General features: G+C 46.9%; 1 protein-coding gene across 1 annotated transcript; it reads left to right on the top strand.

Moving 5' to 3' along the window:
- The first annotated feature begins 4,952 nt into the window (after positions 1 to 4,952).
- Positions 4,953 to 10,347, top strand: LOC142251447 (uncharacterized). Its single transcript, XM_075324254.1, has 2 exons — positions 4,953 to 5,050; positions 5,246 to 10,347. Exon 2 carries the CDS (start codon positions 5,451 to 5,453, stop codon positions 9,912 to 9,914), a length of 4,464 nt encoding a protein of 1,487 aa, XP_075180369.1. The 5' UTR covers positions 4,953 to 5,050; positions 5,246 to 5,450; the 3' UTR covers positions 9,915 to 10,347.
- The last annotated feature ends 7,164 nt before the right edge of the window (positions 10,348 to 17,511 follow it).

Raw genomic sequence — 17,511 nt, forward strand, 5'->3', positions numbered from 1 at the left:
GCAGATGCGCTCTGCAAATGTCTTGGCACTAGTGGGACTATAGCAAAGTCCAATAGCCACGTATAGGATGCCACTAGGTACACTAAGTGTTTGCTAGTATAATGGCTTAGTTATAATTAGTTGGAGTGTGCAACGCAGGCAGATGCGCTCTGCAAATGTCTTGGCACTAGTGGGACTATAGCAAAGTCCAATAGCCACGTATAGGATGCCACTAGGTACACTGAGTGTGTGCTAGTATAATGGCTTAGTTATAATTAGTTGGAGTGTGCAACGCAGGCAGATGCGCTCTGCAAATGTCTTGGCACTAGTGGGACTATAGCAAAGTCCAATAGCCACGTATAGGATGCCACTAGGTACACTAAGTGTGTGCTAGTATAATGGCTTAGTTATAATTAGTTGGAGTGTGCAACGCAGGCAGATGCGCTCTGCAAATGTCTTGGCACTAGTGGGACTATAGCAAAGTCCAATAGCCACGTATAGGATGCCACTAGGTACACTAAGTGTTTGCTAGTATAATGGCTTAGTTATAATTAGTTGGAGTGTGCAACGCAGGCAGATGCGCTCTGCAAATGTCTTGGCACTAGTGGGACTATAGCAAAGTCCAATAGCCACGTATAGGATGCCACTAGGTACACTGAGTGTGTGCTAGTATAATGGCTTAGTTATAATTAGTTGGAGTGTGCAACGCAGGCAGATGCGCTCTGCAAATGTCTTGGCACTAGTGGGACTATAGCAAAGTCCAATAGCCACGTATAGGATGCCACTAGGTACACTGAGTGTGTGCTAGTATAATGGCTTAGTTATAATTAGTTGGAGTGTGCAACGCAGGCAGACGTGCTGCAAATGTCTTGGCACTAGTGGGACTATAGCAAAGTCCAATAGCCACGTATAGGATGCCACTAGGTACACTGAGTGTGTGCTAGTATAATGGCTTAGTTATAATTAGTTGGAGTGTGCAACGCAGGCAGACGTGCTGCAAATGTCTTGGCACTAGTGGGACTATAGCAAAGTCCAATAGCCACGTATAGGATGCCACTAGGTACACTGAGTGTGTGCTAGTATAATGGCTTAGTTATAATTAGTTGGAGTGTGCAACGCAGGCAGATGCGCTCTGCAAATGTCTTGGCACTAGTGGGACTATAGCAAAGTCCAATAGCCACGTATAGGATGCCACTAGGTACACTAAGTGTTTGCTAGTATAATGGCTTAGTTATAATTAGTTGGAGTGTGCAACGCAGGCAGATGCGCTCTGCAAATGTCTTGGCACTAGTGGGACTATAGCAAAGTCCAATAGCCACGTATAGGATGCCACTAGGTACACTGAGTGTGTGCTAGTATAATGGCTTAGTTATAATTAGTTGGAGTGTGCAACGCAGGCAGATGCGCTCTGCAAATGTCTTGGCACTAGTGGGACTATAGCAAAGTCCAATAGCCACGTATATGATGCCACTAGGTACACTGAGTGTGTGCTAGTATAATGGCTTAGTTATAATTAGTTGGAGTGTGCAACGCAGGCAGAGGCGCTCTGCAAATGTCTTGGCACTAGTGGGACTATAGCAAAGTCCAATAGCCACGTATAGGATGCCACTAGGTACACTGAGTGTGTGCTAGTATAATGGCTTAGTTATAATTAGTTGGAGTGTGCAACGCAGGCAGATGCGCTCTGCAAATGTCTTGGCACTAGTGGGACTATAGCAAAGTCCAATAGCCACGTATAGGATGCCACTAGGTACACTGAGTGTGTGCTAGTATAATGGCTTAGTTATAATTAGTTGGAGTGTGCAACGCAGGCAGATGCGCTCTGCAAATGTCTTGGCACTAGTGGGACTATAGCAAAGTCCAATAGCCACGTATAGGATGCCACTAGGTACACTGAGTGTGTGCTAGTATAATGGCTTAGTTATAATTAGTTGGAGTGTGCAACGCAGGCAGATGCGCTCTGCAAATGTCTTGGCACTAGTGGGACTATAGCAAAGTCCAATAGCCACGTATAGGATGCCACTAGGTACACTAAGTGTTTGCTAGTATAATGGCTTAGTTATAATTAGTTGGAGTGTGCAACGCAGGCAGATGCGCTCTGCAAATGTCTTGGCACTAGTGGGACTATAGCAAAGTCCAATAGCCACGTATAGGATGCCACTAGGTACACTGAGTGTGTGCTAGTATAATGGCTTAGTTATAATTAGTTGGAGTGTGCAACGCAGGCAGATGCGCTCTGCAAATGTCTTGGCACTAGCGGGACTATAGCAAAGTCCAATAGCCACGTATAGGATGCCACTAGGTACACTAAGTGTTTGCTAGTATAATGGCTTAGTTATAATTAGTTGGAGTGTGCAACGCAGGCAGATGCGCTCTGCAAATGTCTTGGCACTAGTGGGACTATAGCAAAGTCCAATAGCCACGTATAGGATGCCACTAGGTACACTGAGTGTTTGCTAGTATAATGGCTTAGTTAGAATTAGTTGGAGTGTGCAACGCAGGCAGATGCGCTCTGCAAATGTCTTGGCACTAGTGGGACTATAGCAAAGTCCAATAGCCACGTATAAGATGCCACTAGGTACACTGAGTGTGTGCTAGTATAATGGCTTAGTTATAATTAGTTGGAGTGTGCAACGCAGGCAGACGTGCTGCAAATGTCTTGGCACTAGTGGGACTATAGCAAAGTCCAATAGCCACGTATAGGATGCCACTAGGTACACTAAGTGTTTGCTAGTATAATGGCTTAGTTATAATTAGTTGTAGTGTGCAATGCAGGCAGACGTGCTGCAAATGTCTTGGCACTAGTGGGACTATAGCAAAGTCCAATAGCCACGTATAGGATGCCACTAGGTACACTAAGTGTTTGCTAGTATAATGGCTTAGTTATAATTAGTTGGAGTGTGCAACGCAGGCAGAGGCGCTCTGCAAATGTCTTGGCACTAGTGGGACTATAGCAAAGTCCAATAGCCACGTATAGGATGCCACTAGGTACACTAAGTGTTTGCTAGTATAATGGCTTAGTTATAATTAGTTGGAGTGTGCAACGCAGGCAGATGCGCTCTGCAAATGTCTTGGCACTAGTGGGACTATAGCAAAGTCCAATAGCCACGTATAGGATGCCACTAGGTACACTGAGTGTGTGCTAGTATAATGGCTTAGTTATAATTAGTTGGAGTGTGCAACGCAGGCAGATGCGCTCTGCAAATGTCTTGGCACTAGTGGGACTATAGCAAAGTCCAATAGCCACGTATAGGATGCCACTAGGTACACTGAGTGTGTGCTAGTATAATGGCTTAGTTATAATTAGTTGGAGTGTGCAACGCAGGCAGATGCGCTCTGCAAATGTCTTGGCACTAGTGGGACTATAGCAAAGTCCAATAGCCACGTATAGGATGCCACTAGGTACACTAAGTGTTTGCTAGTATAATGGCTTAGTTATAATTAGTTGGAGTGTGCAACGCAGGCAGATGCGCTCTGCAAATGTCTTGGCACTAGTGGGATTATAGCAAAGTCCAATAGCCACGTATAGGATGCCACTAGGTACACTGAGTGTGTGCTAGTATAATGGCTTAGTTATAATTAGTTGGAGTGTGCAACGCAGGCAGATGCGCTCTGCAAATGTCTTGGCACTAGTGGGACTATAGCAAAGTCCAATAGCCACGTATAGGATGCCACTAGGTACACTGAGTGTGTGCTAGTATAATGGCTTAGTTATAATTAGTTGGAGTGTGCAACGCAGGCAGATGCGCTCTGCAAATGTCTTGGCACTAGTGGGACTATAGCAAAGTCCAATAGCCACGTATAGGATGCCACTAGGTACACTGAGTGTTTGCTAGTATAATGGCTTAGTTATAATTAGTTGGAGTGTGCAACGCAGGCAGATGCGCTCTGCAAATGTCTTGGCACTAGTGGGACTATAGCAAAGTCCAATAGCCACGTATAGGATGCCACTAGGTACACTGAGTGTGTGCTAGTATAATGGCTTAGTTATAATTAGTTGGAGTGTGCAACGCAGGCAGATGCGCTCTGCAAATGTCTTGGCACTAGTGGGACTATAGCAAAGTCCAATAGCCACGTATAGGATGCCACTAGGTACACTAAGTGTTTGCTAGTATAATGGCTTAGTTATAATTAGTTGGAGTGTGCAACGCAGGCAGATGCGCTCTGCAAATGTCTTGGCACTAGTGGGACTATAGCAAAGTCCAATAGCCACGTATAGGATGCCACTAGGTACACTGAGTGTGTGCTAGTATAATGGCTTAGTTATAATTAGTTGGAGTGTGCAACGCAGGCAGATGCGCTCTGCAAATGTCTTGGCACTAGTGGGACTATAGCAAAGTCCAATAGCCACGTATAGGATGCCACTAGGTATACTGAGTGTGTGCTAGTATAATGGCTTAGTTATAATTAGTTGGAGTGTGCAACGCAGGCAGATGCGCTCTGCAAATGTCTTGGCACTAGTGGGACTATAGCAAAGTCCAATAGCCACGTATAGGATGCCACTAGGTACACTGAGTGTTTGCTAGTATAATGGCTTAGTTATAATTAGTTGGAGTGTGCAACGCAGGCAGACGTGCTGCAAATGTCTTGGCACTAGTGGGACTATAGCAAAGTCCAATAGCCACGTATAGGATGCCACTAGGTACACTGAGTGTTTGCTAGTATAATGGCTTAGTTATAATTAGTTGGAGTGTGCAACGCAGGCAGATGCGCTCTGCAAATGTCTTGGCACTAGTGTCATGCCTTCATAGAAATGCATATAATTATTTTATTATGCCAAGTAATAAGATTACATTTAGTAATTGACATTGATACTGTCCACTTGTCCAGTGATATCCAACAGCGCCATCTGTTGACAATGTTGTCTTACTGCAGTTAGTTTAATGTTTCACTGGTTACTGTGCAATGAAAATTGTCCTACCAAGGCTTATGTAGTTACCCATCAGACCTTGCATAGGCTCTGCCCCTTCTTCTTCAGCAGCCATTTCAGTTACATGAACACACACATTCTGCATGCTGAATATCTCTCCAGATCTCTGCTCCTTATGTTTGCCTCTACATAGCACAGTCGGTGAGTTATGATCCCCTGGTTAGGGCTCATCAAAATTATAATGTAGTTGGTCTGTTCTGCAAGTATTATCCTGTCATTAGCTAATATGTATTCGCCATGTAGTGCATTTACCCTGCATGTCCTGTATCAAATGGAATGCTATGTAACTCAGATATGTTGTATGTTGTACTTAGTATTTTCATTTATTTCTTGTAGTTTTATACTGATCTCATTAATAAAAGTTGTAAAGGACCCCCAGCGTCCGAGTCAATGCATTGATGGGAAAGAGTTAAGCTGTCTGTCAACTCGTCTTCCAACGCACAGATTGAGGGTGCCAGAACAGTAAAACGACTGCTATTAACGGGGTTGAAGCATAGACGCCGACTTCTATCAGAGAGCAGTCAAGCCGCATACAGACACCATGTCAGATAGAGGATCTGAAGTTTATGTAACACGCTCCCATGTAAGCTCGTCAGCTTCAAGGAAGTCTGTGAGCAGCGCTGCAATTGCCACCGCCAGGGCGAAGGCGGAAGCCGCCAAAGTGAGAGCTGCCTTTGCTGAACAAGAGTTGAAATTAAAGACAGAAAAAGCACGTCTAGAAGCCGACCTTGCAAAACTTGCTGTAGACACAGAAGCAGCAGCAGCAGAAGCTGAAGTACAGGCTTTAGAAGAAGCAGCACGCAGCGACAGTAAAAGTTTCAGGTTAAGGCTCGGACCCGAACTCAGTCATCGGGATATCTCACAACGCACTTCAGACTACGTACTAAAGCATACCGCATCAGACGACCGTCTACATTCAGCTCCAAGAGAGAGACTTAATCCTGCCATTCAGCCATCAACCTTCATTCAACAAACATCCCATGTTAAGCATGAAGGTAATTCCGTCCACCTAACACCATCAGTGTCACCTGCACCCAAGTTTGTAGATTCCTATTACACAGCGAACCGTCCCAAAATGGAGGACCCCGATGGTGACTATCATGGCGACAACGTACTTGATGGCAACAATAACTCACTGGGACCTCATCATAGCAACATGTATCAGGACCACCCTCTCAGAAATCAAGAGCTACCAGATTTCCTCAAGTTCTTCGCACGCCGTGAGTTACTCACCAAAGGTCTTTTAAAGTTTAACGACCGTCCTGAAAGTTACAGAGCGTGGAGAGCTTCCTTCAGAAACGCCACGGCCGGCCTGGACATCTCTGCCAATGAAGAGATCGATCTCTTGGTCAAGTGGCTAGGAAACGAATCAGCAGAACATGCAAAACGCATCAGGGATATCAGCATCAACCACCCGAGCAAAGGTTTGTGCCTGTTATGGGAGAGACTTGATGAGTGCTATGGCTCTTCAGAGAGGATAGAAGAATCCCTCTTCAAAAGGTTGGAGGACTTTCCCAAGATCTCTAATAAGAGCTTTCACATGCTAAGAGAATTGAGCGACCTCTTGGTAGAACTCCAAGTCGCCAAGTTTGAAGGAGACCTGCCAGGCCTCGCGTCCCTAGATGCAGCCAGAGGTATTAAACCCATAGTGAATAAGTTGCCTTACAGTCTGCAAGAGAAATGGTTGAACCGGGGTTCAGATTACAAACAACGTCACAACGTGCCGTTTCCTCCATTCCATGTCTTCGTAGATTTTGTGCGCCAGCAAGCCAAGATCAGGAATGATCCCAGCTTTGACCTTTCCACCGCAGATCCCATCAACCCACGAACAGGTAAGCCTGCTCCAGTACGCAACCCTCGAGGCTCACCTATCACTGTACACAAAACTAATGTGTCTGCTACAGATTCATCACGCAAGACCCACAGTACAACAGAACCTGAAGGGTCACTAACAATTGACCCAGACAAAGAGTGCCCCCTACACAAAAGGCCTCACCCACTGCAACAGTGCAGGAGTTTTAGAGGAAAATCTCTTAAAGACCGTAGAATCTTCCTCAGAGAAAACAACATATGTTACAGATGTTGTGCATCCACATCTCACTTAGCTAGAGACTGCAATGCCAGTATCACTTGTTCGGAGTGTAACAGTCAAGAGCACAGCACAGCTCTACACCCAGAACCAGCCCCACAGAATTCCACGCACATCGACCGACTTACAGAGCACGGCGGGGAGGAGACAGACAGTACACCTCCTGAAGTGTCACCCCAGTGCACTCAAGTTTGTGGAGAAGGTCTCACTAACAAATCCTGCTCAAAGATCTGTCTGGTTACAGTTTACCCTATGGGCTACAGAGAAAAAGCGGTTAAACTCTATGCTATACTCGACGACCAGAGTAATAGATCACTCGCCAGCTCAGCTTTCTTTGACATCTTTGGAATCAAGGGACTTAGCTGCTCCTACTCACTGAAAACATGTACAGGAGTGAGTGAAGAATCTGGCAGGAGGGCAACAGGTTATCAAATCGAATCCCTAGATGGGAAGACATCCTTACCCCTTCCTACATTAATCGAGTGCAATGCCATCCCGAACAATAGAGAAGAGATACCCACTCCAGAAGCGGCACTACACCATCCCCATTTGAGAAACATAGCGCACCTCATTCCTGCACTTAATTCTCAAGCCAAGTTGGTCCTTTTGCTGGGGAGAGACATCATCAGAGTTCACAAGGTGAGGAAACAGATAAACGGTCCTCATAACTCGCCCTACGCTCAGAAGCTAGATCTAGGATGGGTAGTTATAGGGGACGTCTGCCTCGGGAATGCTCACAAGCCGAACAACGTCCAATCTCTCTACACGAACACATTGGAGAGTGGCCGTCCATCCTTTTTCCTACCCTGCCCCAACAAATTCCTAGTGAAGGAGAATCTCACCAATTCAGCACACTTAAATGGTGGGAAAGACAGATACGCCATGGATGAATTGTGCGACGGAGACAAAGATCATCTAGGGTGCGCTGTCTTTCAAAAGACCAAAGAAGATTATAAACGAGCCCATTCCATTGAAGATGAGACCTTCCTGGAGATAATGGATCAAGGATTTCACAAGGATGAAAACGACAGCTGGGTGGCTCCACTACCATTCAAGCCACAAAGACCCCGTCTTCCTAACAACAAAGAGATGGCACTAAAGCGCCTTACCTACTTAAAGCCAAGTTTCTCAAAGAAGCCAGAAATGGAGGTACATTTCTTTGCTTTCATGGACAAAATATTCAAAATACCAACCGACCAAAATCCTGCAGACCATGCGACCAGAGCGGTATCGGCACCACGCCTCAAAGACACTAACTGGCTAGTCAGACCTGCATTTCTGTATCAACCAGTACCCACTGCTCACGAGACACATACACATGAACTCTTCGAACCAGAATCAGATGTAGAGCTACGGCCTCAAGTTTCCACACTTAGCACAACGATCACCAACAGGCACCTTGATTCTCGCCGCTTCCTCAGATTCTCTACCTGTAGATCGGCCTACAGAGCCTTGACTTGCCTGATCCATGTCATTAGATCCTTTAAAAACAGACAGTCGAGACCAGCTCCATGCAAAGGCTGGCATCGTTGTCATAAAGCTTACACAGTAGAAGAGCTCACGCAAGCCAAACACGCAATCATCTGTTGTGTACAGCATGAAGCTTATACCCAGACTCTAGAGTCCCTCCGGAACCACAGAAGTGTCCCAAAAGATAGTCCCCTTAAAAAACTGGACCCGTTTGTGGATACTCAAGGACTGCTGAGAGTCGGGGGACGAATTTCAAATGCAAAGCTTGAAAATGACGAGTGTACTCCAATCATTGTTCCTCATGGCCATGTTGCTTTCCTGCTGGTTGAGCATTATCACGCACAGGTTAGACATCAAGGGCGCTTGATAACTGAAGGAGCCCTACGGGAAGCGGGTTTCTGGATAACAGGAGCTAAGCGACTTGTGAGTAGAGTCATCTTCAAATGTATCATCTGCAGGAAACTCCGTGGTTCTTGTCAATCCCAAAAAATGGCAGACCTACCAGCAGACCGTTTGAGTACCGAACCTCCTTTTACTAACGTGGGCCTCGATGTGTTTGGTCCCTGGTCAGTTGTCACACGTCAGACTAGGGGAGGACATGCAAACAGCAAGCGCTGGGCCGTCTTGTTCACATGTTTGAGTATTAGAGCCGTACACATAGAAGTCATTGAGACAATGGACACATCCAGCTTCATAAATGCCTTCAGACGATTCATTTCTCTCAGAGGACATGTAAAGCATATACGCTCTGACAGAGGATCTAACTTTGTAGGAGCATGTGGTGAACTAAAGATTCCCTCAAATCTGGACATTAACCAAGTAGAAAGACGTCTTTCAGAACTAGGTTGTACGTGGACCTTTAACCCACCGCACTCATCTCATATGGGAGGTGTGTGGGAGCGCATGATCGGCATCGCTCGCAGAATCCTCGATTCCATCTTTCTGCAACTTGGTCCTTCGAAGCTCACTCATGAGACTCTAACAACCTTCATGGCCGAGGTAGTAGCTATAATGAACGCCAGACCACTGGTTCCCATATCCAATGACCCTGATGACCTATCTCTGCTCACCCCTTCAACTCTCCTCACCCAGAAGTTTAATGTGAGTATGCCGACTTCTGGAGAGTTTACTACAAAAGACTTGTACAAATCTCAATGGAAAAGAGTTCAAATGTTAGCAGACCTTTTCTGGACTAAGTGGAGAAAACAATATCTCTCTACATTACAGACAAGAGACAAATGGCAAGATAGTAGACCCAACATGAAACCTGGGAATGTCGTCCTAGTGAAGAACACTCAGTCTAAAAGGAACGAGTGGCCTCTAGGATTGGTAACCAAGGTCTTCCCAAGTCAAGACGGACAGGTCAGGAAAGTGGAAATCAAGATTCCCAAGCAAAGTGGAAAGCTGTTTCTTAGACCTGTATCTGAACTTATTCTATTGCTCTAGTTTAAGTTTGTGGCATTCCCCCGGATGCCAGACGGGGAGTGTCATGCCTTCATAGAAATGCATATAATTATTTTATTATGCCAAGTAATAAGATTACATTTAGTAATTGACATTGATACTGTCCACTTGTCCAGTGATATCCAACAGCGCCATCTGTTGACAATGTTGTCTTACTGCAGTTAGTTTAATGTTTCACTGGTTACTGTGCAATGAAAATTGTCCTACCAAGGCTTATGTAGTTACCCATCAGACCTTGCATAGGCTCTGCCCCTTCTTCTTCAGCAGCCATTTCAGTTACATGAACACACACATTCTGCATGCTGAATATCTCTCCAGATCTCTGCTCCTTATGTTTGCCTCTACATAGCACAGTCGGTGAGTTATGATCCCCTGGTTAGGGCTCATCAAAATTATAATGTAGTTGGTCTGTTCTGCAAGTATTATCCTGTCATTAGCTAATATGTATTCGCCATGTAGTGCATTTACCCTGCATGTCCTGTATCAAATGGAATGCTATGTAACTCAGATATGTTGTATGTTGTACTTAGTATTTTCATTTATTTCTTGTAGTTTTACACTGATCTCATTAATAAAAGTTGTAAAGGACCCCCAGCGTCCGAGTCAATGCATTGATGGGAAAGAGTTAAGCTGTCTGTCAACTCGTCTTCCAACGCACAGATTGAGGGTGCCAGAACAACTAGTGGGACTATAGCAAAGTCCAATAGCCACGTATAGGATGCCACTAGGTACACTGAGTGTGTGCTAGTATAATGGCTTAGTTATAATTAGTTGGAGTGTGCAACGCAGGCAGATGCGCTCTGCAAATGTCTTGGCACTAGTGGGACTATAGCAAAGTCCAATAGCCACGTATAGGATGCCACTAGGTACACTAAGTGTTTGCTAGTATAATGGCTTAGTTATAATTAGTTGGAGTGTGCAACGCAGGCAGATGCGCTCTGCAAATGTCTTGGCACTAGTGGGACTATAGCAAAGTCCAATAGCCACGTATAGGATGCCACTAGGTACACTGAGTGTGTGCTAGTATAATGGCTTAGTTATAATTAGTTGGAGTGTGCAACGCAGGCAGAGGCGCTCTGCAAATGTCTTGGCACTAGTGGGACTATAGCAAAGTCCAATAGCCACGTATAGGATGCCACTAGGTACACTGAGTGTGTGCTAGTATAATGGCTTAGTTATAATTAGTTGGAGTGTGCAACGCAGGCAGATGCGCTCTGCAAATGTCTTGGCACTAGTGGGACTATAGCAAAGTCCAATAGCCACGTATAGGATGCCACTAGGTACACTAAGTGTTTGCTAGTATAATGGCTTAGTTATAATTAGTTGGAGTGTGCAACGCAGGCAGATGCGCTCTGCAAATGTCTTGGCACTAGTGGGACTATAGCAAAGTCCAATAGCCACGTATAGGATGCCACTAGGTACACTAAGTGTTTGCTAGTATAATGGCTTAGTTATAATTAGTTGGAGTGTGCAACGCAGGCAGATGCGCTCTGCAAATGTCTTGGCACTAGTGGGACTATAGCAAAGTCCAATAGCCACGTATAGGATGCCACTAGGTACACTGAGTGTGTGCTAGTATAATGGCTTAGTTATAATTAGTTGGAGTGTGCAACGCAGGCAGAGGCGCTCTGCAAATGTCTTGGCACTAGTGGGACTATAGCAAAGTCCAATAGCCACGTATAGGATGCCACTAGGTACACTAAGTGTTTGCTAGTATAATGGCTTAGTTATAATTAGTTGGAGTGTGCAACGCAGGCAGATGCGCTCTGCAAATGTCTTGGCACTAGTGGGACTATAGCAAAGTCCAATAGCCACGTATAGGATGCCACTAGGTACACTGAGTGTGTGCTAGTATAATGGCTTAGTTATAATTAGTTGGAGTGTGCAACGCAGGCAGAGGCGCTCTGCAAATGTCTTGGCACTAGTGGGACTATAGCAAAGTCCAATAGCCACGTATAGGATGCCACTAGGTACACTGAGTGTTTGCTAGTATAATGGCTTAGTTAGAATGAGTTGGAGTGTGCAATGCAGGCAGAGGCGCTCTGCAAATGTCTTTGCACTAGTGGGACTATAGCAAAGTCCAATAGCCACGTATAGGATGCCACTAGGTACAGAGTGTTTGCTAGTATAATGGCTTAGTTATCAGTTGGAGTGTGCAGAGGACAAGAGGGTACAGTGGCAGGATTGTGGTGCTCTGGGTAGAGGAATTGAAGCCTGCCTTTCTATTCCCTCCTAATGGTGAAATGCAGGTAGGAAATCCCTGACCTGGGCTACACAGACGCTGTTGCTGTTTGCAGGACCTGTCACCTATGGCTCTCTGACCCTGCCGGTTGGAGCCCTTAAAAGGACTGCTATAAAGTGCTCTCCCTAAGCTGTCTAACGCTGTGTATGCAGCGCATACAGCTGTATCGGCTATAGGACAAAGGACGGAGCTGCGACACTGATGTCTGACACCAAAGACGCAGAAGGCAGATAATGGCGTTCGTGAAGAAAATGTCCGGTTTTATAATGCAGGGACATGTGACATGCAGATCCTATCACACATGCCGTTGCTTCTCTGCCTCAAAGTCCACTTAGGTGTGTGTGTGTCTGTGATTGGCTGACATGCTGGCCCGCCCCACAAGACGCGCGCGCTTAGGGAAGGAAGACAAGAAAAAAAAAAAAAAAAATGGCGATCGCCATTATAGAAACAGCAGTGATCTGAAGGCGCTGTTCACGCACACTATACACTGAAATGTGATAATAGTTTGATTCACAGAGTGACTTACACTATTACAGCAGAAACCAAGCTAGGATTTAGCTGTTTTTTGGCTGCTAGAACCGTTCTCGAACGTTTCTAGAACTATCGAGCTTTTGCAAAAAGCTCGAGTTCTAGTTCGATCTAGAACATGCCCCAAAATCACTCGAGCCGCGAACTGGAGAACCACGAACCACGAACCGCGCTCAACTCTAGTTACGAGTATCAAGCACCCGAGCATGGTAGTGCCCGCTCATCACTAGTTACGAGTATCAAGCACCCGAGCATGGTAGTGCCCGCTCATCACTAGTTACGAGTACTGAGCACCCGAGCATGGTAGTGCCCGCTCATCACTAGTTACGAGTATCAAGCACCCGAGCATGGTAGTGCCCGCTCATCACTAGTTACGAGTACTGAGCACCTGAGCATGGTAGTGCCCGCTCATCACTAGTTACTAGTACTGAGCACCCGAGCATGGTAGTGCCCGCTCATCACTAGTTACGAGTACTGAGCACCCGAGCATGGTAGTGCCCGCTCATCACTAGTTACGAGTACTTTGCACCTGAGCATGGTAGTGCCCGCTCATCACTAGTTACGAGTACAGAGCACCCGAGCATGGTAGTGACCACTCATCACTAGTTACAAGTACTGAGCACCCGAGCATGGTAGTGCCCGCTCATCACTAGTTACGAGTACTTTGCACCTGAGCATGGTAGTGCCCGCTCATCACTAGTTATGAGTACTGAGCACCCGAGCATGGTAGTGCCCACTCATCACTAGTTACGAGTACTGAGAACCCGAGCATGGTAGTGCCCGCTCATCACTAGTTACGAGTACTGACCACCCGAGCATGGTAGTGCCCGCTCATCACTAGTTATGAGTACTGAGCACCTGAGCATGGTAGTGCCCGCTCATCACTAGTTACGAGTACTTTGCACCTGAGCATGGTAGTGCCCGCTCATCACTAGTTACGAGTACTTTGCACCTGAGCATGGTAGTGCCCGCTCATCACTAGTTACAAGTACTGAGCACCCGAGCATGGTAGTGCCCGCTCATCACTAGTTGCGAGTACAGAGCACCCGAGCATGGTAGTGCCCGCTCATCACTAGTTACGAGTACTTTGCACCTGAGCATGGTAGTGCTCACTCATCACTAGTTACGAGTATCAAGCACCCGAGCATGGTAGTGCCCGCTCATCACTAGTTACTAGTACAGAGCACCCGAGCATGGTAGTGCTCGCACATCACTAGTCCTGATGAAACAAGACTGAGCTCATCTTCTGAAAAATGTCATAGCTAGATAGCAGGGACAACTCCAGGTTTATACGTCACCTTGGGTGACAGGGTCCTGGTTGGTCGCTTTCAATTTTTCCATCTTCCAAGACCTTTTTTCCTTTTTGAATTCAAGGAGGCTTGTTTTTTGCCATACAAGCTGTAGTTTTATCCTTACCATTTCAGATAAAAGTTGTCCAAATTTTATTATGGGGCAGAAAGAGGGGACAATGTATTTTAGAAAGGACTCCTTCCTCATCATTTCCAACCTCTTAAATGCTGCTGTAAATAGTGACAGCAGCCTCTAATCCGTTAAGTTGCTGCAATCAGAGCTGTTTGTTTTCCTTCCCTTGTGTGTTGTTTTAGTGCAGCAGTGGGACTAGTGGTCCTTACCTGTCTACTCACTAGCCAGGACTATTGTAGGGTCTCTAAGGGCTTCAGGTTCCTGCTAGGCGACAGGTGAGGAACCTGTATAGCAGCAAGCATTCTCATTACATTCCCAGGTGTTTCCGGTTTGGACCACTCCCAGTCCCTATATATATGCTCTGCTTACAGTAGAAAGGGCTGGATATTCTTATATATTTGGATGCTTGGCCTGAAGGTGGAAGTAGCTGGTGGAGCCCTCTCTGCAAGTTGCTGTGTAGACTGCAGTCTTTGTGCTGACTGCAGCTGTCTGTTGTTTTGATTTCCCGTTTGGCTTTCCTTCCTTTGGTGTTTTATTAGTTTGGTGGAGCTAGCGTCCCTCACCTGCCAGCTCACTAGTCAGGGCTATTACAGGGTCGGCCAGGGTCACGAGTATCCTGTTCGGAGACAGATGCGAAACCTGTTGGAGACTAGCTAGGAGTGGAGAGTACAGTTGCAGGTAAGTGGAGGAGGGGTCCATCTTCCCTTTCCCTATCACCAGGGCCCACCATTCTCAAAGTGCCCCCAGTGTACCCCTGGTTTATCATGGTGAAACCCCTGTTTGTTGTGTGTTTTGCCCCAAGTCTGTGCGTGACAGTTCAAAAGTATTACTAGGACTGCAAAGATAGCAGATTCAAGAGGATACTAGTGTTATTAATTGCATATTGTGGGAGGGGGCAGCGCTCTATCAGATTTTGAATTATGGCCCAAAAATGGAAAGGTACACCATTTTTTGCACTGATGGACAATTCCAATACAGGTGGTGGATGGCCGCGGTCTCCACCAAAGTACAGTACCCATATTTGAGTTGAGATACAGCGCCACCCTTGTCTGTTGGCTACGTCTGGTATTACAGTTCTAGCCATAATGTATTTTTTTCAAACTCTTCCGACCACTTTATAAATTTTCGGTAATGCACATTAGATGGTACAGTACAATAATGAAGGAAATGTTAAGTATGGCTGTTTGCCATTTTTCGGACTTCTCCTTTCAGGCTGATTATCATTGATATCATCGCTGCAACTGTAAGACATTTGGCGCGCTCAATTGAAACCAAATGCTTGCCCTGTGGCGCGGCGTCTACGACACGACATGCCACCGGAGCTCTAAGCCCCACATATTGGACACATTTGAAAAGGATATGCCAACGTAAGAACAGAGGCTGTTGTTTGCGTCCTGATTGTAGCTCCATCCAGTCAGCCCATAACAAAAATAGCTTCAAAGGACAAGGGGACATCTGATCTTTTTCAAAGGAAAGTGGACTTCCGAGCCGGGAATAAGAAACAGTGATGGGACCATATGGTCCTTGGAATAATGTGGGTTCGGGCTTTGCATAAATGCACAACCTGCGTACACTGCGACTCTGATCACTTACTATGATTATTTTGGACCTCTGGTTTCCTTCTACGTTGGGCTTTTGACACGTCCCCACCGGAGTCCGCTCCTGCGACTTCTGCTCCGATCGCCAGATGACGCCATGTTCCCACCATGGATAGTGCTGGTGATGGGAGAGGAGTCGGTGCCCGTGGATCTGCGGAGCACAGGCTCCGCTCATCCTCTAGGCTGGGTTTCCCTGGAACCTGCAGTACCACTGGCTGACTGTAGGTGGCGTGTGTCTTCCAGCTGAAGTTGCCAACATTCACCTGCAGCCAATGGGAAGACACCACACCCTTCTTATTCCCCCTCCTGTCACATGACCACTGCCAGAGATAGTTCTGTACTACTGGCTCATGTGCTGTTTGTATGTTGATTCCTGTGCGCTGACCTTTGCTTGTTTTTTGACTACCCTCCTGCCTGTCGTTTTTGTACCTTGCTGCCAGTTCCGGATTTGACCTCTGCTTTGTCTCCTCACTACGCCCTTGCCTGCCGATTCGGTTCCTGTTTTGCATCTCCTGGTTTTTGACCCTGCCTGACAACCACGGACTACAGTCTACCACAGGTAGTGATCTCTGAGGCTCTGTGTAATTCCAAATCCCTGTATAGGGGTTAAAGGGTTGCAGAGTTCCTGGGGTCCTGCTTTGTGAGCGGCTTTTCTCTAGACTCCCCTTACAGCCAGTCTGAGTCTGTGGCTCCAATCAGGCATTACAGCTTTGAATACCTTTTTTGTGCATTTTCTCATTTTTAAAGGGATTTTCCACTTTATGGTGTAACTAACCAGTTGTAAGCCACCTGTCAAGCTACCACTAGAGTGCGCAGGGACTCAGGTAGGAAAAGAACTCCTGAGCGTGGTTACACTGATGCCCACTAGAGGTCGCTAACACAAGAGCAGGGATAGTCGGTCAGTCAGGGTCTATGCCGGGATGTCACATCAGTACCGAGGAGAAAACAAGCCAAAGTCAAAGAACAGAGCCGAGGTCGGATACCGGGAGAGCAAGTAAGCACAGGAGAGGATGTGGGAAACACGGGACAGGACAGGAGACCGAAGGACAGGGAGGTATGGAGGTAAGGTCGGGTAGGAGGAACGGACAGGAGGAATGGAGATCAGGACAGGCAGGAGGAACAGAAGTCAGGTCGTTCAAGAGGAACGGAGGTCAGGACAAACAGTACCGGGTAGCAGGACAAGAAACAGAGGACTTCTCACATGAATGGAGCACACAGCAGAACCAGAAATATCACTGGCGGTGTCCCAAACGCAGCAGCACCAAAATATGGCTTAACAAGGCCAGAACGAACAGGCCCCTCCCCAAAGACCTAAACCCTGGAGGCAGGATACATGCACAGGTTCAGGAATGGCAGAGCCATGCATGAATCATGACACTGTCGCGGGCGGGGAGGACGCCGCCGCTGCTGCGCTCTCGCTAACGCTCGGGTCCGGCGCTGCTGCGGCAGCTGCTGCTCGGTGGCTCGAGCGGTGGGCCGGATCCGGGGACTCGAGCGGCGCTCCTCGCCCGTGAGTGAAAAGGATGGTTGGTTTGGGGGATTTAGTCCATGACGCCACCCACGGGTCGTGGTGAAGATGGGCACCACCGCTGCTGGTGACGGGGATCCCGGGAGCGATGGTAGGGAGCAGCTGGGATGTTGTTTTTCCCCTCCGTGGGTAGGGGTCGGTGGTCCCGGGGCCCGATGATGTGACGGGGAGGCAGGGTTGGTGAGGTGCAGGGTTACAGGGACAGCGCGGCGCGGTGCCAGATGGCACGGGTGTACTCACTCAGCAAGAAATGTACAAAGT

This window comes from Anomaloglossus baeobatrachus, chromosome 9 (genome assembly GCF_048569485.1).
Source record: "Anomaloglossus baeobatrachus isolate aAnoBae1 chromosome 9, aAnoBae1.hap1, whole genome shotgun sequence".
NCBI lineage: Eukaryota > Metazoa > Chordata > Amphibia > Anura > Aromobatidae > Anomaloglossus > Anomaloglossus baeobatrachus.